The sequence below is a fragment of the Solanum dulcamara genome, chromosome 6 (assembly GCF_947179165.1).
Source record: "Solanum dulcamara chromosome 6, daSolDulc1.2, whole genome shotgun sequence".
NCBI lineage: Eukaryota > Viridiplantae > Streptophyta > Magnoliopsida > Solanales > Solanaceae > Solanum > Solanum dulcamara.
The window spans coordinates 1,272,201-1,294,053 of NC_077242.1; the positions used below are offsets into that span (position 1 = coordinate 1,272,201).

The 21,853-nt window shown below is 36.2% G+C and overlaps 3 protein-coding genes across 3 annotated transcripts; 1 reads left to right on the forward strand and 2 right to left on the reverse strand.

Annotated features, from left to right (window-relative positions):
* Window positions 1–1,485: 1,485 nt before the first annotated feature.
* LOC129893333 (uncharacterized) lies at window positions 1,486–5,329 on the reverse strand. The gene is made up of 5 exons (XM_055968839.1): window positions 4,880–5,329; window positions 2,601–3,267; window positions 2,271–2,511; window positions 1,946–2,008; window positions 1,486–1,713 (listed from the first exon to the last, which is right to left on the reverse strand). Exons 1-5 carry the CDS (start codon window positions 5,199–5,201, stop codon window positions 1,639–1,641), a joined length of 1,368 nt encoding a protein of 455 aa, XP_055824814.1. The 5' UTR covers window positions 5,202–5,329; the 3' UTR covers window positions 1,486–1,638.
* Window positions 5,330–10,311: 4,982 nt separating this feature from the next.
* LOC129892405 (protein METABOLIC NETWORK MODULATOR 1-like) lies at window positions 10,312–13,265 on the forward strand. Its single transcript, XM_055967973.1, has 3 exons — window positions 10,312–10,341; window positions 11,723–12,844; window positions 12,936–13,265. Exons 1-3 carry the CDS (start codon window positions 10,336–10,338, stop codon window positions 13,047–13,049), a joined length of 1,242 nt encoding a protein of 413 aa, XP_055823948.1. The 5' UTR covers window positions 10,312–10,335; the 3' UTR covers window positions 13,050–13,265.
* A 1,169-nt stretch (window positions 13,266–14,434) lies between these two features.
* Window positions 14,435–21,766, reverse strand: LOC129892370 (uncharacterized). Its single transcript, XM_055967937.1, has 11 exons — window positions 21,403–21,766; window positions 20,311–20,432; window positions 20,061–20,221; window positions 18,668–18,740; window positions 18,535–18,565; window positions 17,693–17,982; window positions 17,226–17,474; window positions 16,188–16,289; window positions 15,903–15,953; window positions 15,639–15,726; window positions 14,435–14,967 (listed from the first exon to the last, which is right to left on the reverse strand). The coding sequence occupies exons 1-11, from the start codon at window positions 21,581–21,583 to the stop codon at window positions 14,798–14,800; spliced, it is 1,518 nt and encodes a 505-aa protein (XP_055823912.1). The 5' UTR covers window positions 21,584–21,766; the 3' UTR covers window positions 14,435–14,797.
* Window positions 21,767–21,853: the final 87 nt, after the last annotated feature.

Sequence of the window (21,853 nt, forward strand, 5' to 3'; positions counted from 1 at the left end):
AAACAAGTTAATACTATGTAACATGCAATTTGCCCCGCAATGGCATGATTTGTTAGGAAGCATTTAAAGCAAATTTTCATACTTTTGTAAGGAGAAAAATAAATAATAATAAAAAAACAAGTATAATTCACTAGTACTCATTTTAGAGGATAATTTTAATATTTTACATATTTATCATGAGAAAAAGCTTAAAACTGTCCCTAATTTTTGGACTTACACTTAAAGTCGTCTCTATTCTTTCACATAAAGCATTAATAGTCTTTCATATTTATAGTATTAGTATAGTTTTGGTTTGTTTCAAACTTTTGTCTCTCTCTTTTTTTTTCATCAAAAGGTTCTGCAATAATCTAATTTTTTCTTTAATTTCAATGTCATTTGTCAATAATAAATTGATATAGTTCAAAAAATAAAGGTAATTTTTTAGTTTAGTTGTGACCATGTTTGGACTATCCAGAACAAGGAACACTCTCCTTCTCACTTTCTTTCTCATGAGGTTATCGTTTCTATTAAACATAGGAGAAGACGACTTAACATTCCATACACTATAAAATCAATGTTAAAAAATAGATGAAAATTTAGGAGAGGAGGATCAAAAAGTGCGCTAATATTACAAACATGATGAACTATTAATACTCTATGTGAAAAAAAACAAGAATGATTTTGAATCTTAGTTCAAAGATAATGGATTATTTTGAAATTTTTCTCTATTTCATTATCCCTAATATAATAATTTATAACTACATAAATATCTAAAATTTATTTACCTCACAAATTTTAAAATTTATTTTTTAAAAAATTTATATCAAATTAAATAATATCGCATAAATTAAAATAAAATGGCCATGCAGGCTGGCGAATGTGCGTGCACTTGCAAAGATTGATTGTGTATTAGTTCTCAGAGTATCCGAGGGAATAAGCATGTGCACTCATTTTTGGCTTATTGGCGCAAGCACTTGTGCATGTTCCCATTCTAACCTTTTCTCATCAATTATATAAGAGGTTAAAGAAGAAGATCTAACTATACTATATATGAGTATTTGAAATTACTTACGTTTTTTTTTTTTTTTATATATATTTAAAGAATGATATAATAAAATTGTTATTTTATTTATTGCTTTTTAAAGGTATATCAAGTTAATACTGGACATATATTTAAGTTTTCATGTGGTGTTCAATTCACCACAAATAGGGTCTATTCCAAGGTAGCACTTCATACCAAAAACTTTTTCATACCCAAAATTCAAAACCAAGACATCTAGTTAAGTGAGGAGTAGCCATCTACCCTTTGTTATGCTTTTTATTCTTTTTAGCTCACAATCTTTTGGTCTTATCTGTATTTCTAAAGTATCTTTTTTAAGAGCAAATGTTCTCATTTCTCACCTAGGCAAATGTTATTTAATCTATCTCCAATATACCTGTAGCGGAATTCAGAGAGATCAATCATCTTGTACCTCAGATTAAAGAATTTAAACAAGTTGTCGAACATCAAGAATAGAGCTTCTTTTTTTATCATCTGCTTTCATCACAGAAAACAAATTACTGGTATACAATACTTGGTTGATACAAAATTTCTTTTCCAGAACATATTAACATGAACATGGCAAGTACACACAGCGCATATTCGTTTATACAGAGGTTCTATTTCTTCTTTGAAGCTGCCTTCCTTTTGCCAGCATTCTTCTTTGTTGACTTTTTTAACCCAGCTCCACTCTCCTGCAAAAGGGTGAAAATACAGGATATGTGTTCATCAGATGATTGTGTATATATTCAGAAGTATCAAAACTTTATCAATGACAATATATCGAGGCAGAAGGAGAACTAAGAGTTAAAGGTACACATCCAATCATCCATTACTGATAAAGCAATGAAGAAAAACAGAGAACAATGAGTTAAATGTACACATCCATTATTGACTAAAGCAATGAAGAAGATAGAAAAAATGTACCTTTCTGTAACATCTATATGCACTTGGGCCAGAAAACTCCTGTCCATTGCTGGCAACATAAACCTGATAAAAAAACAGTAGATCAACTCTTTTAGATAGGATATCACGAATCAATATCCCACTGACATCCATATCCCAACTATGATTTAGAGGCATCAAGTATGCCAAACTAACTAGTACAAACTCTAACCAAATTTCAACAGCAACCAGAATCTATAGTACAGTTCTTGAATTTGTTAAGATCACCAACAACTATTTAACCAAAAGAACTTCAACAAGTACATCAATGACCTGCTCAAAATACTAAGACTGAATATCCACTTACTTTTCTTCCATCTCCATTTGTGTACCAATGACCTGCTGATTTGCCAGCTGCCTGCACCCTTCTCCTGCCAGCATCTTTTGGAATACCAGCAGAGCTCTTAGGGTTCACCCATCTCTCGGATCCTTGTGATTCTTCCACGTTATTTGGTTGTTTCACATTCTTTCTGCTCTTTCTAGAGTTTGTTACAACAGCAGATTTCTGAGAAGTCTTTTTAGAGCTTACTTCTTGACAAAATTGACCCCTGAAGACAACATGCACATAGACCTTTAGAATAAATCATATAATCCATGAAAAAAAGACTAGCAGAGAAGCAAGAAGCAAATATATTACATGTAATCTATAACTGATGCATCATCTTGGTTTTGTCCAGGAATATTGTCAGTACCTAAGGGAAAAAAGTTAGGCAAACGATCACGAACTAGCTTTTGGATTCTTGGATCTTTATGGAAAAAGTAACAGTGAGCAGGGAGAAGAGGGCCCTGAGGTCGCATGTTGCTTTCAGTTAAACCACTCTTAGTAGTCTGAGTTCTTTTTCCATCTTTTACTGATTTGAAATATTCCTCACAAACCTCATCAAGAGTAGGTGTATGAATATTAAAAGTCTTATCTGAACAAAAGTCCTCCCACAGATCTTTAGTCTTCAACGTTCCAGCAGAAGGTCCTGCTTTTCTCTGGCAACTTAATCCTGCACCACTATGCTGTGGATTACAGCTCAAAGGAGAATCCACATGATCTGATTCTTTTTCCACAAATTCATTTTTGGAAGGCTCATCAGAATCAGAGTCAATCAACTGGAACCTTCTCAATGGACTAATAGTTAGCTCCGGGAAGACCAAATTACTAGTGTTAGTGTCCATGCTCTGGGAAATGGAAGAAACATTTGAAGCCTCATTCTTCCTTCCTGTACACCTGCTTACAGATTGAGAGGATAACACCCTTTGCCCCTGTAATGGGATTTTTGAACTGCTACACACGGAACTGTGATATTTTGGATGATCTGATGCAAATAATATTAAAAATGTATGAGGGTCATTAATAAATTTTCATAAAAACATATAACAACATAACATTTCTATGTGGTCTGATTTGTCAGACTAAAAGAAAGATGGAGATCAAAGTGTAGAGCAGGATCCCCAAATCAAAAAATGACAAAAGAACGTGCAAAATCTTGAGGTTGCCCCAGATCTGACTTGTCAGACTAGACAGAGATCTCGCTGACTACATAGTTTTACAGAAACATTAGTAGAACTCCCTAGAAATAATCTAATAATGATGGTGCATTTTTCATACCATATTTATTGAGCACACATCTAGTAGGAAATTTAAGATGTACATCACAACAAAATGTCCACTAAACAGACATAAATGGTGCTTCTAGTACATAGAATAAGGCAAAATGACGACATACTTTCCTTGTGCAATAACTAAATTGCAAAGCTAGTTAGGGTCTTCTATGTGAATCTTATTATGAGAATAATAACAAGTGGACAGCTATGTGAATCCTTTATATCTGTTTTGCATACTAGGACTCATTCCATTACAATTTTAAATATTGTCTTATTCAAATTCAAGTTTCCCTAAATCTCACACTTGTCCAACACCCAAGGATATGCCCTAGTGGTTAACAAGGTTGGAATTAAGATTGTAAGGGATTAGAGTTTGAACCCAGTAGAGAAAAAAATTAGGTGATTTCTTCATGTATGCATCATTTTTGGTGGACAAGGTCATCCATCCTACAATCTGTACTTTTCAAGGATGCAAGTATCAAATGGAATAGACTAAGAGCACATAAATTGACTCAAATGCTGCTGTTAAAGAAAAAAATTGCACACTTATCCCTCAACCATTATAAAATCTCTTAATCAACTAAGAGACACCTAAAACCAAGCCTACTGTATGTGTAACACCAATTGATACTTAATCAGACTAACTTGTTAGTCTACATGGTTGCTTTTATTATGTTTTGTTGTAAGTACCCGTTTATCATGAGAGAAAGCATATCTTTTGGAATTACTTTGTCCAAAGGGATGTCGGCTTATCTCATCAATTATTCACTCAATTATCACTTTTGTTGCACACACAGGCCAATGCATTTGGATTCTAAAGCAGATCTTAATGAAACTTCTCATGCAAGTTTAGATTTCTAAAGCAAGTTTATATCAGAATCTTGTTTTCAAGATAGCAGATTACTGACATACAAAAGTCTTCCCTTCATTGATTTCCATTAATCTCACAAACTCCTTCCTAACTTGCAGATACCTATTTAAGCTTCAGCATTAAATTTATATTCATGTGATACATAACTTACAATATGAGTCCTAGTAAATGAAAATAAGAGTTTTTCAGCTACTACTAGACTATCCCAAAATCAACCTCTGAAACTGTGCATATCTCAACCAATAGAACCCCAAAAAAATAAAAGAAAAAAAGGAAGGCTAATTGAAATAGAAATCAATATGGATTGATTATTTCATCCATCAAACCCAAAATACAGAAGAAACTATTAGGCTTCCTATGCTTTTCCCGGCTCAAGTTTACGGATTTAAAACACCAAAATGCAGAAAGGTAGCTAAGGATAAAACCCTATAAAAAAAGGTGAAGTCTTTTACCCTTAGGCTCATCCTCCTGGGAAGAGAAATCTTCAATATCATCGTCCACATTACACCATGTCTCTCCTAGCTTCAACTTTTGAGCTACCGGTTCGGATTTTGAGATGGACCCACGACGGAGGCGTTTGAGAGAAGATCTAGGTGGATCCGAAACTTGCGGGTCCATAACCAATTTCGGGAATTCAAAATCATCATCGTCATCATCAACTTCTTTGATTGTCCGTAAGCTCACAGAGGGTTTTGGTAGTACGGTAGACTGGGGCTCCGAATCAAGGTCGAAATCGAGACCTAGAGAGAAAGATGGAGGTTCGAAATCTGCCATTGAAAGGTGAATTTAGGGTATTTTTTTTTTTGATTTATATATTTGAAATATGAATTTGGAGGGATTTGCAAATGAAATTATAATGGAATTTGGGGAAATTTCTTTGGTTTGTGCGCCAATTTTTTCAGACTTTTCGCGCGCTTGGGCCTCGGGTTGCTGGAGGATTATGCCCACAGCCCACCTAAATCTTTAGACAAATAGCCGGTCGAAATCATTAATTATTATTTTAGTGACAGTATAAGTATATCTTACATAGGCTAATTATATATGAATTATATGCTTCTCAATATTTTTAATTTAAGTGATTGAGTGAACGCCTATTTATATTATTTTTTCTTAATTTTACATATTTTTCTTTTCTGGGACGACTATTTAATTTAGTAAATACAGTTAGATCATATTGTAAAGATATCTTTTGAACAAGCTAAATTTTTCGTGAGATTAATCCGTGGGGTAAAATTAATTTGTGGTTGGTACTCTGATGAACCAAATTGGCATGCAAGGCTAACTTTAAAATTGAGAAATGTTGGACCTTCCTACCTCAGCTCGAAGAAAATCTTGAAAATAGCACCTGCTACATAATTAAGATCTGTATGAACTTGATGCAATCAAAGTTTCTTCATAATCGAATAAGCAACAAGATCTCTTTCTGAAAACTAATCAATTTACCAATGAAATACGCTCGTAATTAATGATCCTCGAGCATATCAACAACCAAACTCAAGTCTAGCATTGACTTATCCTTAATCAGCCTTGAGTCCAACATCAAAACTCAAGCATGTGCTATTATATAGTCTTTTCAGAACTAGCATATAATTTTTTTACATTATGATATAGAATTAACTTTTTGACCTAAAAACGTCAAACGAGCTCTCTCAAAAGAAAGAAGGGCATCGAGATTTCTCTTTAAAAATATGACTAGCTCCATTTTTAGGCGTCTAATAAAAGAAGGATTTCAACCTCTTCCTCATTCATGTAAACTGCACTTTTATACTTAATCTATATTTTGTCGGTTCAATCAAAAGAAAACAAATATACATATATTCTTGTTGATGCATAGTTTGCCTTTTCGTAAATTTAAATTTTGCAACAACAATAAATAAAACATAATACCAAGCGATCATCAATGTTAGATTATAACAACGATAAATAAAGCCTAGTATCAACATATAAAATGATCTTTAAACTTTAAACACCGACGCTAAAACTAGCTATCGGGCCTAATTTCAGTTGCTAAAGGAACAAAAACGCAAAACGTTAAATCTGAGCGGCCAAAAGTTAAAGAACAGACCAGACCAGTTTTGGCTAATTCATGCAATTTTTCGCAGGCCCAAACCGAACTCTGTTATGGGCCGTCAAAGTCCAAAAAATGAGCAACAGGGGCCCATTTATCAAAAGGACACCTGTCCACACACGACTATTGGTCGTTCTGTATTTTCCTCAAAATTAAAATGGGAAAAATATCACTACTCTCCTTAGCAGTCGATTAATCTAATTAATTATCGTAATTATCTAAATCTTATGCTCAGCAAAATATAGGGTTCCGAATTTACTCAGAAAGTTCTAGAATTTTCTTCTCCTCTGTTCAAGTTAGCAAGTACTCCAGGTACGTTTTTTCTCAGAAAATCCGAATTCGAATTTGTGCTTTTGTTATACACTGTTGATTTTTAGTTATTTATCTATTGTTGTTGGTGCTGGTGCTGGTGCTGGTGCTGGGAATATCTGTTGTGTTAAACAAACTAATTGAACTAGTTTCCGGTGTAGCAACGTATTAACATTTTTTTTTCAAAGTTAGAGATAGCATTTTTTTTTTCATTTGTGTCAAACTGTGGAAGTTATGTATATGATATGGTTGCATGTTTCACATTAAGTAAAAAAAGTTTATAGGAATTATTGTTTGCACCCAAGTGTATGGCAAATCCTAGTGGAGGCAAAATAGTAGGGGAACTAGGTGATTTCTTCCCGTTTGTACAGCCTTGGTAGACAGAGTCTACGTGGTACCTGTTTTGCTGGGCTGGTGGGAGGTTATTCCCGAGGGCTTATAAAAAAATATTATTTTCTTGTATGGGTTTGGTTCAACTCTGTTTATATGCATTCGTGTAAAGTTTGACTGGTATATGGATTTTGACTCTAGTTAGTCGCTAGTGAGATGCAAATTGAGTAAGTGTGAATTGTTGCATGACCTATGTTACGGCTAGCTAATTGTTGGATGATTTAGTATACAAGTCTAACTAGAATAATTCTTAGATTGAGGATTGATATTTTTATGGATTCTAACTCTCATTAGTTGCTAGTGAGAGTGAGATGCAAATTGAGTAAGTGAATTGTTGCATGAACTATGTTATGACTAGGTAATTGTTGGATGATTTAGTATACAAGTCTAACTAGAATAATTCTCAGATTGAGGATTGATATTTTTAGGCAAGTAGAACTTTTAGAGCTTCTATTTGCCTTCTTTGGCTAGGGAATTTACTATACACTCCATCTGATTCATTTTATGTAGACTTGTTTGATTGGCGTGAAGTTTAAGAAAGGAAAAAGTACTTTTGGGCTTAATCATCATATGATAGTTTGTGGCTATAGAATCATGTCCTTGAAGGGTAAATGGGAAGTTTAACTAGTTAAACTTTTTTCATATATAGAAGGCCGTCTTTCTTCTTTGGAATAGCTTAAGAAGGAAATAGTGTCACATAAAATGGAATGGAGTGAGCTATTTGATTGTTTAGAGGATTAGCAAGAGAAGTTTCTGGATGTGTCTACTTGCCTAAAAATGAGATTTTTTTTAGTTGAACCAAACCTAAAAAAAAAAATAAGACACTACAAGTACCACTTTTAGGATGTATCAATGGCTCATTCTGTTATTAGAGAGCTTCAGGATGATTCCCTCTCATTCTAGATTGTGCAGTTGCAAACTTGACTTAAATTGCAAGAGAGTACTTCAAGTAATCAACTCTACTTGAAAACTTTTGGCGTAAAGGTTTGAAATTGGGACTGTCAAGCAGCCTGATTTTAGAGCCAAATATCTGAAGTTGGAATTGTCACTCAGACTTTAAGCTCTAAAGTTAGGCTTTCATAATTCTATCTTCAGAATTGAAGATCAGAAATTTGAAACTTTAGGCTAGCGGTTTTCAATTCGAGTACCACATATCTGCATTTGATTTCAAAGTGATTAAACTTTAAATAGGAGTCTTAAAAGTTAAAAAGACTACATGTGCACTTCACCCTAATGTTTGGGCGTCTTGGAAATGAAAGGAATTGCGGGAAAATTGGGAGAAATTCGCAAATAGCCACTTTTGTTTTCCACAATCTCAAAAATTTTCAGTGTTCAGTCATTTATTAATGCGAAAATTATTTGGGCAAAAATACTCATATTTGAAGTATAAAAAAGCTCAAGTACATTGTGATGGAGTTCAAAGTTCTTACAAGTGAAACTCCATCACACTTTGTTGGAGTTCGAAATTCTCTTACAAGTAAAAACTCCAACACTACTTTTAAAAGTGAAATCCAACTCATTATGCTGGAGTTCCAACTCATTTTCTTCATTTTCTTTTTAAGTTCCCTGTTGTTATATTTATAGCAAGAGTTGTTCGAATTTCAGGACACAATCATTGCGTTTCAACTATAGAAATAGTTAGTCTCTCATTTTAATTGAGAAATAAAATGGCTAAACTCAATTAATATCACAAATTTAGATGAATATACTTGCCTTTCTAAGCTTCAAGCCTTCAATTTCGTGAGGTTTGACACATAAGGACAGGGAGTTTGAACTCCAGCAGCCGTATTTGTCCTTTTTCTCTTTCTAATTTCTAAAATGAGAGACTAACTAGGTTTTAGGAGTTTAATTGGGAGTGATTGTTTACGGGTCACGGGTTATCCGGTGGGACAGGTTTATTTTATTTTGGATTGGGTCTTCCATTTTTGAGCGTCCACATGTCCAGTAGATATGGAACTTTGCCTAACGGTAACGGCCCGTATAACTAAATAGTATAACGGGGGACTGGTTTAAACAATGGAACATAGTAGAGGGATATATTTGAACCTTTTTCGTATATATTATTATTGTTTCACTCATGGTACCTATGTTTAAAAACTCCATGAAAAAAATATGGAGTTTGAACCTTTTCTAAGTTCAAACTCCAAAAATCGTTCATTAAGTTTCAAACTCCAAGAACTTTTGGAACTCATTTGTCAAAATTTTGAACTCTAATACTGTGTGCTGGGGTTGTTCCATATTTAGTTAGGAGTATCTTTGTCCAAGATCGTTTGGGAGCAGAGCAGCATGCATGCAAAGCAGGGAAGAGATATGGATTGCACCGAAAGCAATGCCCTTCGAAGCGTATTGCTTGGGCATAGTGAAAGTTGTTGATCTCTTTTTATTGTATTCTCTTCCTCGGGAAAATATCTCAAGTGAAGGGACCTTCAGCTAAAAGATAACAAGTTTTATTCTCGACATTGCAAACTCTTTTATTCCCTTTTTCACGTTGATGGTTCATTATGGTTCCTCCGGCAAATTCTTTTCCTTACAGGAGGAAGAGGAACTCATTCTTAGCCTATTTGAGAACTTCCTTATGATATCATCCACACTGTCCATGGAAGATGTTTCTTCTCTCAGTGCGTCTATTACACCTTGGATTTTGGTGGAGTAGCTTTTATTGTGCGTGCTCAATTAAAAGTAACTACTTTTTAATCACATTTAAAATGATCTCTAAACTTGATTGCTGACGAAGAAGCTAGCCATCACGCCTATTTTTTCCGAGAACTTTTTTGCAGGCCCAAAACAAACTCTGTCATGGCCCAGGGAAAACAATCAGGGGCCGTAGTCCAAGTACATAAATGACCGATGGGCCCATTTGTCAAATGGATACCTGTCCACATACGACTGTTTGTTACCTAACTAAGCATCACAGCCTTGTCATTCTATCTTTTGCTCGCAATCCAAATGCAATAAAAATCGTTAAATGCCAAGTGTCAAATACAATACCCCATACCCCCTAAACCACACCCACCCCTCTAAGTAAAAGCATCAGATTACTCTTATTAATTATCTCAATCTCATCCTCTAAATCTGCTCAACAAAATATAGGGCTCCGAATTTACTAGTTTTTTCTTTAGTTCTGAAGCCTCCTCTGAGAAAATGGAGGTATGATTTTCTCTTTCCTGTTTTTGTTCTCCCTTTTCGGGAAGTGCTTCAGTTATACCCTTTTGATTTTTAGCTTCCTAGATTTTTTTTTGTGTTCTTGTTTTTTTTTGTGTGTGTTTGTGTATATATGTTATGTTAAACGAACATCTTCTGTAATTTTTTAGTAATTCTTTTAACAGAAAAACAATTATAAGGATATATTCAGGTATTCAATTATCAAGATTTTCTTTTCTTATTTTTGAGGTTAGACATAACAGCTTTTGTTTCATTTGTGTCAAATCGTGGAATTTTTTAATTATATGACTGCATGTTTCACATTCAATAAAAAGCTTATGAGATTTTTTATTTTGGGTTTGGTTCAACTCTTTTTAAATGCATTCGTGTAAAGTTTGACTGGAATATGGATTTTAACTCTCACTAGACAATTGCGAGATGCAAATTGACAAAGTAAATTGTCGCATGACCAAGGTATATGACTAGGTAATTATTGCATAATTTAGTATACAAGCTTAATAAAGTGTCTCTCAGATTAAGAGTTGATTTTTCTCATTTTTAGATGAGTAAACCTTTCAGGAACTTCTAGAGCTTTTATTTGACTGGGCGTTAAGTTTAAGAAAGGAAAAAGTAGCTCTGGAAATTGTGGGCTTAGTCATGCCATGATAGTTTTGTGGCCATAAAATCACCTCTTTAAAGGGTAAATGGGAACTTCTAAATTAAATTGTTCCCATATAAGGAAAAATATCATTCTTCTTTGGAACATATTAAGAAGGAAATATCACATAAAATGGAATATAGGGAGCTATTTGATTATCTTAGAAGAATGGACTTCACATTTTTACATCAATTACTAAGCTATTAGTTGATTAGTCATGCTCTTGTATTAATCCTTCTTTTGGCTTATCACTCTGCTCACTCTTTTCCTTTCCATTTGGCTTATCTAGGGCCATGTTTATCACAGAGCTGCTATTCTTCATCTTTTCTCTTCTGTTATTTGTAGATATCTAGACAAGTTTAATATATTTTTGGTTAATTATCTTCTATAGTATCTGTAGATGCTTAATAATCAAAAACCTGTACTCCATGTCCTATCCCTACCAATTAATTGTCAATTAAGTTCATGAACTTTTTACAGTCCACTTCCAAGTTCCAACTATGGGCCCAAATTCTGCAAGGTATTGCAAATTGTGTCCTCCTGGACTTAAAGCCCTTCCCTTCTTTTTTTTCCTGGTCTAAAGTGGCCACAAAGTACTGGTCCTAAAATGAGAACATTCTTTGAATATGTGATACCCAGTTTACTCTTGTAGGATGATCAAATGCACCCCTTCATTTATTCTCTCTGTTACTTGGCTGAGTTAAAATGGGTAAACTGATCTGATGGCAGGTACTTCAGAAGACTAGTGCAAGGCAGACTTCAGAACCTAATTTTGCGGAAATGAACCAACCTGTTCAAGGGGACAGCTCCAGCACCCCTGCTATCCTTCCTTTGAAGCGAAGAAGGGGTCGCCCTCGTAAGGATCCTAGCTTAAAGCGTGTTGTTCGTGCTCAAGTTCCTCCACCTTTTGAACTAGTGCAAGAGATCCAACCACAACAAGTAAATAGAAATGATGTAAATAATGGGATGATAGGTCAGGCTGTTACAGGTGTTGTTGAGGCTGCATTTGATGCTGGTTATTTGGTCAATGTTAGAATTGGTGACTCCAATACGAACTACAGGGGTGTTGTTTTTAAGTCAGGACATTATGTTCCTGTCACAGCAGCAAATGATGTAGCCCCACATCTTCAGATGATTAGAAGAACTGAGGTCCATCCTGCTCAAAACCAGCTTCAGGTGTATGGCCATAGGGCTGAGCGGAATGGATCACTTAATCCTGGATCTAGGTCCTCAAAAAGCAAACAGGTAGTAATGCATCCTTCAGTCCCTCCAGTGGGTGCCAGAGGCACAGTAGTTCCTGTTGTGCTACAACCTGTCAATTTAACAAATGGACTAGCATCTAGTCAAAATCCTGCGTCCCAAGCTTCTAACAGGGAGTCTTCAAGGGAGAGAGAGGTTCAGATGGTTAAGCCATTAGCTATGCTTCCACCTGATGGACCAGTAACCCCTGGACAGTTACCACCGGAACCAACTCGTGAAACACTTCCTTCACAAACTCAAGTCAGCAACAAAGTAGCAATAGGTCCTGGGAAGAAAGAAGATTGCTCTCTTAGCAAGGAAGCAGAAGTAGTGCAAGGTGAAGAGGTGAAGCCAGTTGTATCAACCAACGTAACAATGCCTGTTGCAGTGGACAAGGTGTCTCAAGGATCTGGGCTGTCACCAAAAAAAGATACTGGAACTGACGAGGTCTCTCACCAGCTGTCAGCAGAACATTTACCTGTGATACCAAAACAAGATACGTTGAATCAGGTTCCCTCAGCAGAACTAAAACCCCCTCTTCATACCCAGGCTACATCTGTTTCTAAGCCGTTGATGAATTATGGTACTGGCAGGATGACCGAACTTCTACAGGTAAATTTATCAAAACTTCAATATTCATTTTGAGCTCAGAGTTTACTACGTCAATAAAGATCTAAAGTCATGAATTTTTTCCTGCATGAAGGCTGTGCAGGAAAATCTGAAGGAGAACCAGCTGCTTCGTGCTGGAGAATCAGGACTTGGTGTGATGAAGACTCCAACAACTGATGGCAGTAAAGAGGAGACTAGTGTTCAGTAGCATAGCAGGAACATCCGCATATTCTCATCTCTGAAACTCACATACCATAGACCTGGCAGATTGTATAGTCATACTAATGCCCTGAAATTGCTCCTCGTTGGCGTTAGCCAAATGTCGAAAAGCTTATCTTTATATGTTTATCAGTTCAGACTAGAATCTTGCATAGTCTTAAACGCTTGTGGATGCTGTTTATAATGGTGGATTATAATTTCCGTACTTTTTGTCTGCCTTGCAATCGTATTGAATTAAATTATACCATGTGGCTGGCAATGTCAAGTTGGAGCCAACTTGTGCACAGGTGGCCACTTGATATTGTAAATTCTGGTTTTGGACTAGCACAATTTGCTAGCCAGGGGTCTTCCCGTAGTGTAGGGATAGGATATGCTGCTCTACCCTCCACAGGCCCACTCGTGGGATTACACGTATATGCTTTATGTGTGTTCTATTAAGAACATGTCGTATTGATGGCCAAGAGAAGTCTTCTGAAGAAGCAAGCTTCAACGCTCTTCAAGATAATAGAGTCATCCTTGTGGGGAGGCTAAAGAGCATCCAACACAAAGCAACCTTTCATTCCCTGGAACACCCCCCCCCCCCCTCCCCCCCAGCACACACACAAAAGTACTCTCCGGCTCAGGGGATCAGAAATCGCCTTTGGTGGAAAGCTAGTAGTTATGAGCAGCAGTCCCCTGACTATAGATAGGAAAAGATGTAGAGGTGCGTGCCACATTCACGAGGGACTGAGAAGTTGACGAAGTAGTGAGAAGTTGACGAAGTAGTGAGTTAAATCGCCTTTCGCTTTCCACCATCAGAAAACGCCTTCCGTTTTCCACCATTCATCTGCCCTTGCCGCCTTCCTTAACAAGCCCTCAAGCCTCCCTTACACCTTCGGATTTACCCTGAAGTCCGAATTCCTCCCTTACGCCTTCGGATTTACCCTGAAGTCCGAATTCTATAGTAGAGAACACGGGCTGTTCCACTCCGCCACAGTTTTCCCACTCGAGAAGCGAATGGGCGCTGTGCCGTAGATTAGTTTTGGGGAGCAAAGAGAGACTCATTTGGATGGACAAGCGTTTTCAGCCCAAAAACTAAGAATCAATGGTGAACTTCGTTTTTAACTAGCTGCTGAGTGAGGTGCAAACTGATATACTCTAGTGATTCGTGATAAAAATTACTTGATTACCAATCATACTAACCAATGAACATGTCATATCTTGGAGGTCTGTAACATCACAGATTATTTATAAAAAAGAAAACTTAAGATCTGTCTTGGAACAATATACAATTGAACCCAAGAAAAGGCTTTGGCCAAAATATAACTTCACACTAAAAATGAAACGTGGAAAAAGTCTCACAATAAATAGTCATTGACATCTAGAAGATCAAAATGCATCAAAACTAAGCACGGAGCTATCACAACACTATTAATTTCAAGCTGAATGTATCATACAAATACTGCAACTTTTCGAAACCCACAAACTTGTTTTTCCTGCAGTTCAAAACTGGAAAGTCTATCTCCTTTGGATATTACAACCAAACAAGAACCGCCCGAGTGACTCTTCCTCTACCTCCGAACAAAAACAACCTCCTGTGTAACTCAATATACAATGTTAATGCCTCTCTCTTACAAAGAATAACCTGCTCATACTACAAAACCGAATACTTTAGAAAAGAATCACCCTGCCAGAGATTGAGAAGAAACGAAAAAAGGAATCTCAACAGGCAGCATCATTTCAACTACGGAAGAATATTCACGCAAACTTGTTAGGCATAAAACCGTTAGATCCTGGGACTTGCATAGGCCACATAACAGGAAAAGATGCCTGTGTAATAGGAAGGCTTGGAATCGTGAATGGTTGTTGTATCCCTGTTATAACTGGGGGAGTCATATACAACTGCAGTGCTTGTGGTGCTGTACTTCCTGCAGCAAGGGATGGACTAGGTTATTGTGCCATACTACAGTATTATAATATGTAAATAACTGTAGTTCATGTGCGATGTAAGGTCGGAAGTGCAATATATTAGGGAGATGTGTATATCAACCAACTTTAACAATTCAATATGCACATCACATCGTCATTCAAGTGATAAAGTTATTGCAGCAAGTTGTAGTTAGCCACGAATTGCTGTTCATCATCTAGTTGAAATTGCAAGCTAATGACAAATAGGAACACAAATTCATACTCAACAAACATATTATAGTCCTGATAGTCAAACAAAAATAGGACCTGCTAAGGTATCAACAACTGCTAAAAGCCTAAAAGTCCCCACGAGTTCTATCTGCTGCTACCATTAGCACCGCTGCGTCTCAGCTTTTGGTCATCTAACTTGTACAGGGATAAAGCTTTTAAAAGTCTTCATCCTTAGATCCCAGTGTGCAAGCTTGAACTTTTGATGTAATTATTTGCTACAGCTACTAACAGCAATCACATTTAACTAGTTCTTATACTAAAGCAGAGTATAGAGAATTATGCATTCCGAACCCTGAATATAAGTAGCTGAAGTTACTAGCAACTATTGGTTTGAACTCAAGACTTAATAGACATTTGGACCACTTGTGGTTATACCATTAAATGGGCCATGAACACGTACCTTGATGCTTAGGAGGATGGACCTGATGTGGAGTTAATAGAGGACGTGTGGCTACTTGAGAGAACCCTGCTGCACTCTGAACAACATCCTTTTGACAAGATATCAGAGAGAAGAATCAGGAAATTGCAACACGATAAATACTCAAAAAAAAATCAGATAAGAGGAAAGTAACAAAGGGCAATCCAAGGATATAGAAAAATGAACGTCTACTGTCAAAAAGAAATTGTCCCAAAATAAGCTACTACAAAAAGTAATTTGTCTTACATGAGAAACAGGATGCATATAAACAAGTGGTCCCAAACGTCCAACCATAACCTGAGAACATAAAGAATTTTAGAAGTGGAATTAACATATGCAACCGTCTTACAAGTACAAAAATAATTACAGGATGGTATGATCTTGTCCCAAAGACGTCAATTTAGTAATAGGGCCACAGTCCTCGACATGATTAGCCTCAATGACTCTACAACTACGGCGGCGGAGCTTTCTTTCCAGCCTAACAAAATAAATGGCTTCAGAAAGACAAAGTGGCATAGTAATTTCCCTTACATTTAGAGAATTTGGATGCACATAACCGGTTGCAGCCTGAAGGTGATGATACTGACTGCCATACCTACCTGGCTGAGTCCTGCTTCCCATGTATCCAATTGTCTACATGTTAACAAAGAAAAGGCTTCAGAAACTATGCAGCAGCATCAAAACAATAATAACTGATTCTGTTTAAGTATGACATCGAATAGTGGAGGTGATTGGTTTAACTTGTCTGATATTAAGCTGTAGCAACAAATTTGAAAGGGCATCTGGTGAATGTCATTGCTAACTAAGAAAGCAGCGCCCCTTTGGTAAACTGCATATTATGATATCAAGAAGTAGAATCCCAATTACTCTCTTCTACCTTCAACTGTTTCTTCAAACAACAGAAAAATATATCATACCATATGCTTTATGGAAAACCATTGTCTAAGAAAGAGTGTTTTTTAATTAACTATTCTTTACCTTTTCTTTTTTTTTATGACCGTGGTGTCCGGGCCATCTTTCCCGCACCTCGACTAATTCCACGAGATACCTGCCACCTCATACCAACAACAGGTACCAAGTAACTCTATCCACCAAAGCTAGGACAGATGAGAAGAGTAACCTAGTGTTTTTGCCTCTGCTGGGATTTGAACATGAGACCTCATGGCGCTCAACCATTTCATTAACCACTAGGCCACAATATTTCTTTTCCTCTTCTTTTTATTGACATATATATCAATTAACTTTCCTAAATGTATATCAGTGACATAATTAGATTAGATAAAGCACAAAATTGCATAATAGTCTCCATTACAAACCGACAGGCTGGTCTCCAAACACCATACCGCAGAAGTGTGATGTGGTTATGTAAGTAAGATACAACTTCTTGTGATAAATTTGAGATGGTTGGTTAAGGTACAAAGATATGGTGGTCAATCAACCAAAACAATTTTTTAATCAGTAAATAAATCCAAGTTAATCAGAGCAAACAGCAACTCTAATTGTCAGAAAACTAAAGCAGGGAGCAGGTGCTGCATTTTCAAACTTAAGATAAGTAATGTAATCACATACGGGTTGAGTATACTGTACATCCAAGCCACCAGTTCCAGCTGCCAAATTATCATATGGGACAAACTTGACGGGCAGAGATGGACGAGGAGCAAAGGGGGTGATTTGAACTTCAGGCTCTACTGTAACAACAGGTACTACAGGAGAGGAATCTGGCACGTAAGCCATCGTTGACACCACAGGAGGTGTAACAGTTCTATGCTGCAAAGCCGATGGAGAAAATATCTTTGCCCCAGGGTTGAGCTTAGACTCCTAGAGAGAAATAAAAATCAAGAGTCATAAATCATCTTAGATGATGAATAATATAGGAGCAACAAGGAGAAGAATATCCAAAATCTCGAAGTACCACGATAATTTTGACATCACCATAAACCTACTGAAAATATTAACTTCTATAACCTTGATTACATGGAACAACTAAGAATTCGATCATGCACCTACAACAATGGATCCCACTAAGTTCACTTTACCTTTGTACAAGCATTATGAATTGAACCTCGTGAAGGCACCAAATCAGCTGGAGCTGATGATGAGCTGACGCATGAGACTGAGGTGATTGGAGCACCAGAGGAAGTAGGGCCCAAACAAGGAGTCTTGCCTAGAGTCTGCTGCTCATGACTGTGCCCATCATTATTCTGATCATCAAGTTTGGTTGAGGAAAGAGGAGAACTACCACGAGATATGCCATTTGATGACAACTCCGAGTTTGTTTTGAAGGTAACATTCTCAATGGCATTTGCTTGAGTTACAGAAACATCCACTGCAAGTGAAAAAATTGTAATACCATTCATGAATGACATTTTTTTGGTTTATGATAGATATATACACTAAATAAAGAACTCAAAGATCTCATTGTCCATCAGCAATCATTAATTTGTTTATGAGCTCTATTGCAGAACAAGGAAATAGCATGTTTAGGTAAAGATTTCCCTTCACCATGAAGTCTTGAAACCATTCTCAGCAGGGACGGAGTCACAAAAATTGATTCAATTCTTTTTTAATGTTCTTTCTTTTAAGTGACATGCGGGGGGCCAGCAGTGCCTTTTCCACTTTCTCAGTTTCCCCCCAAGTGACACGAGTGTTCCTTCCATAAGGACAACCCTCTTTTTTGTCCATTGATCTAATTCTTTTACAGCAGTTTTTAATTGGTTATACGGAATTATAAGTGATGGAAATCAGAGATTTGGGTGAATATGATTCATCGTGAAACTCAGTCAACGAGAGAAACTGCCTAATCTGTTTTCCAGCCACCAAGAGGTCCACATGAATTGATATGTTACTGTGAGAACTGAACGATTGAATCTATACTCACAATTTGAGCTTGAGCCTTGAACTTCAAGGATCTACAAAATGAAAAAAATAATATTAAGTTCATTACCAACTGCAAATAGATCACATCTTTTTATATCTCATTCAATGTTCAGCCAATGTTAGGATTAACATACAGTTCTATCCCTTAGAGCCTCGTGGCTCTCTCTGCGATCACTTTGCTTATTGATTAAGCCATTTCGCACATGTCTGTCATAGTTGACATGAATGGAAATAAGTTAGTGCCCATTTGACCATATAGAGGAGAAGAATTAAGGTCATGAGAAGTGAGATAATAGTCTCATGAGGGGAAGGGCAGAAACCCAGCAGGTATCAGATATTGAGGTGACTTTACCTAAATTTACTGTTCATCTGATTGAAAAACTGCAAATATTAGCAACGCATTGTGTTTATTCAGCAGTAATAAGATAATAAGATGGTTAAAGTAATTTATGCCAGAGAAATCCAATTTTGCTACAGAAATCACATCCCTCTTTAAAAAGAGAAAGAGAAACCTCCAGGAAGTATGTATCCATCATGGAGAGCAAGTACTACAAAAGCACATGTCTGTCTAGTTTTTGCCCTCCTATTAATAATATATTTAGTTCATCAGAAAAAAGAACTCTTAATATGGATCTGATTTTACGTGCTTTACCATCTCACTGTCTTGGTAATTATCTCTCATTTTGTCATTTACGTGTGCATGTACCCTTTATCAGATGTGAACATTCCTTTTAAATCTTTTCCAATCTTGTAACATCTGCTTTATAACAAATTTCATCTTGTAGGTACAATATGCACTCCTACGTAATATTTTGGTTTCACAACCATTCCATAGCAATGTTATCAACAGTGAAATCCATGGAAAAAAGCGCGTGCCACAGTGCAGAAATGCACCAATGAAGAAGAAGATCAAAATATATAGTAAAGCAAGAAAAAAAACTATAAACACAAAAAACAATGATATGAACCAAATATTGTGAATTTGCAATTAATGAAGAAAAAACCAATCAAGTTCAGAAATCACATAAAATTAATGGCTCATATACAACTTTCACATTTAAACTAGTGACTAAGTAATTTCTTACTAAGTTTCTATTCTAGCATTCTTAATCATTAATATATTTATCCATCAAAAAAATTTATTAAAGAATAATACCTTACTTATCACTTTATTAGGTATCTTCCTATCACATTGCACTCCTCAGAGAACACCCTCTATTTAGTCATCACAGGACTAGAGATAGGACAAACAAATACATTTGGGTGAACAACCTTTCCAACTTCACTTATCAGCCTCTCTATGAATAAAAAGATTGTTAACCAGAACTGATTAACAAATTACTTTAAAATTATTACTTTTACGCTCTATAGATATTTATCACTTGCTTTCAATAATTTAATTGCAAAATCTGAAGAACAAGCCAAAGTCATGTCTGCCGGAACGATAGGAAGCTTTTCCATGCAAAAGCTAATAGATCATGAGGTACTTCCAACAATGAATCAATAGTAAGTCTTGCCAGCACAAACCTTTCTTTACTAGCTTTCTCTCCATCCACAATAGACACCTTCGACTTTGTTGCTTTCATCTCCTTCTTGGTGTATTCAGGATTAGTGATATTGCTACAAATGGTCCCTACATTATCCCCATCTAAATGTACTGGAATACTATCAGCAGATAGCATAACCCCCTGCAAAGCACAAGTATAAGCAGAGAAAAAAGGACCAACCATATAGGCAACAAATAGACATTGCAAAATTGGAATGTCCAAAAGCATACCTTTGCGACAACTTGGACAAGATCTTCAGACAGAATTACGAGTGTCTCTATCAAACTTCCATGTGCAACATTCGCCTCTCGACTACCCTTCCTAGTCATCTTTGCCCTCTTCAAAACAATAGCTAATCCAAGTATCACAAGAGAGTGAGGATAATTAGAATTCTTGCAAGTCCCTTACTTCGTAAGTTAAACGCTTAATCGGTGGAACCGTAAACACCACAATCAATAACTCAAATCAACTAACCCTTAATCCCAAATTATTGAAATCAGCTGTATGAACCCTACGTAACCATTCCGCACTATTCCTCTATGAAGACCATAAAATGTACAGAATCAAAGACTGGAATATTCTCACATTCGTTATTTGAAATGAAAATACGGAAAAATACAACAACACAACAAACCCAATGTAGTCCCACAAAATGGGGGTGTGAGGAGGTAAGAGTGTATGCAGACCTTACTCTACCTCAGAGGTAGGAGGCTATTTCCGATAGACCCTCGACTCAAGGAAAAACAGTCCGAAGCAGTTTAGAAAAAGAAGTAATGAAAGTACAAGAATCAACCGATAATAACAAAACAACATATAGTAGCATAGCAGAAACTATAACAAAATTGTAGGATAATCAAGGTACAAGGAATCAACATATAAGTAAGAAACTAAAGGAGCAATATTATGACTACTATTACGAATGGAAGACAAGACAACGTACTATTGCTACCTACTAACATAATACGAATGCTACACAAACTCCTATCTAAGGTACTGTCCTCATAAAATGTAACTTACCAACTAATTACTATCCAAACCCAAGTGATCCCCACCCACTTATCTAAGGCCATGCCCCAAAAAGCTGGAAATATGTTATATCATATCTAATTACCTCACCCATTAAATGAAAAATGAAAAAAGTCTACAACAGGACACAACAAGACAAAATAAATCAAAACAAAATTATGGAAACATCCAGATCGGATGCCGAAACTGATCTAGTCCAAACAAAAAACCCACAAACAACAACTGCCCATAATCAAAAATCCCAATATAACTAAAGGGGATTGAAGAAATCGAAAAGGGGTCTCGAGAAATCTCACCATATTCATCATCTACGCAAGCAGTGTGAAAAATACCCGAATAAATAGCACCATCTTTGATATAAACATCAACTGGTAGGCCAATAATACACATAGTAGTGAATAACAAAGCATCTCTCAATGCAGCACCGACGCCGTTCTCTTCTTCCGGCGTGAATCTTCCTCCGTTTTTGTAACCCATAGCTCACTTCTTGGCACTTGAAAACTCTACAATCCCAAAGGTATATTTCAGTATATTGATTTGTATAAATTCCTGTATATTATGTATCTTGAAATTGCAAAGAAATCTGAAGCAAAAAAGTTTTGATTTTTGTAGAAATTTACTGATATTATTATTATGTAATGGAAAAATAAGAGGAAGTTGAATCGAACGTATAAAAAGGAAGACGAAGAAGTACTATATATTTGTTATTGATTTGTTGCTTACATACCCTTCATATTTACTATATAT

What these genes read in the sequence shown, in the direction of transcription:
- LOC129893333 (XM_055968839.1), bottom strand. Translation starts at nt 5,201, where the DNA reads ATGGCAGATTTCGAACCTCCATCTTTCTCTCTAGGTCTCGATTTCGAC. An exon ending in CAAATGGAGATGGAAGAAAA is followed by an intron (nt 2,009 to 2,270) that starts GTAAGTGGATAT and finishes TTTTTTTATCAG; the next exon opens with GTTTATGTTGCCAGCAATGG. An exon ending in CATATAGATGTTACAGAAAG is followed by an intron (nt 1,714 to 1,945) that starts GTACATTTTTTC and finishes ACCCTTTTGCAG; the next exon opens with GAGAGTGGAGCTGGGTTAAA.
- LOC129892405 (XM_055967973.1), top strand. An exon ending in GGATGACCGAACTTCTACAG is followed by an intron (nt 12,845 to 12,935) that starts GTAAATTTATCA and finishes TCCTGCATGAAG; the next exon opens with GCTGTGCAGGAAAATCTGAA.
- LOC129892370 (XM_055967937.1), bottom strand. Translation starts at nt 21,583, where the DNA reads ATGGGTTACAAAAACGGAGGAAGATTCACGCCGGAAGAAGAGAACGGC. An exon ending in TTCATAATGCTTGTACAAAG is followed by an intron (nt 17,475 to 17,692) that starts GTAAAGTGAACT and finishes ATTTCTCTCTAG; the next exon opens with GAGTCTAAGCTCAACCCTGG. An exon ending in ATATGCATCCTGTTTCTCAT is followed by an intron (nt 15,727 to 15,902) that starts GTAAGACAAATT and finishes TCTTGTCAAAAG; the next exon opens with GATGTTGTTCAGAGTGCAGC.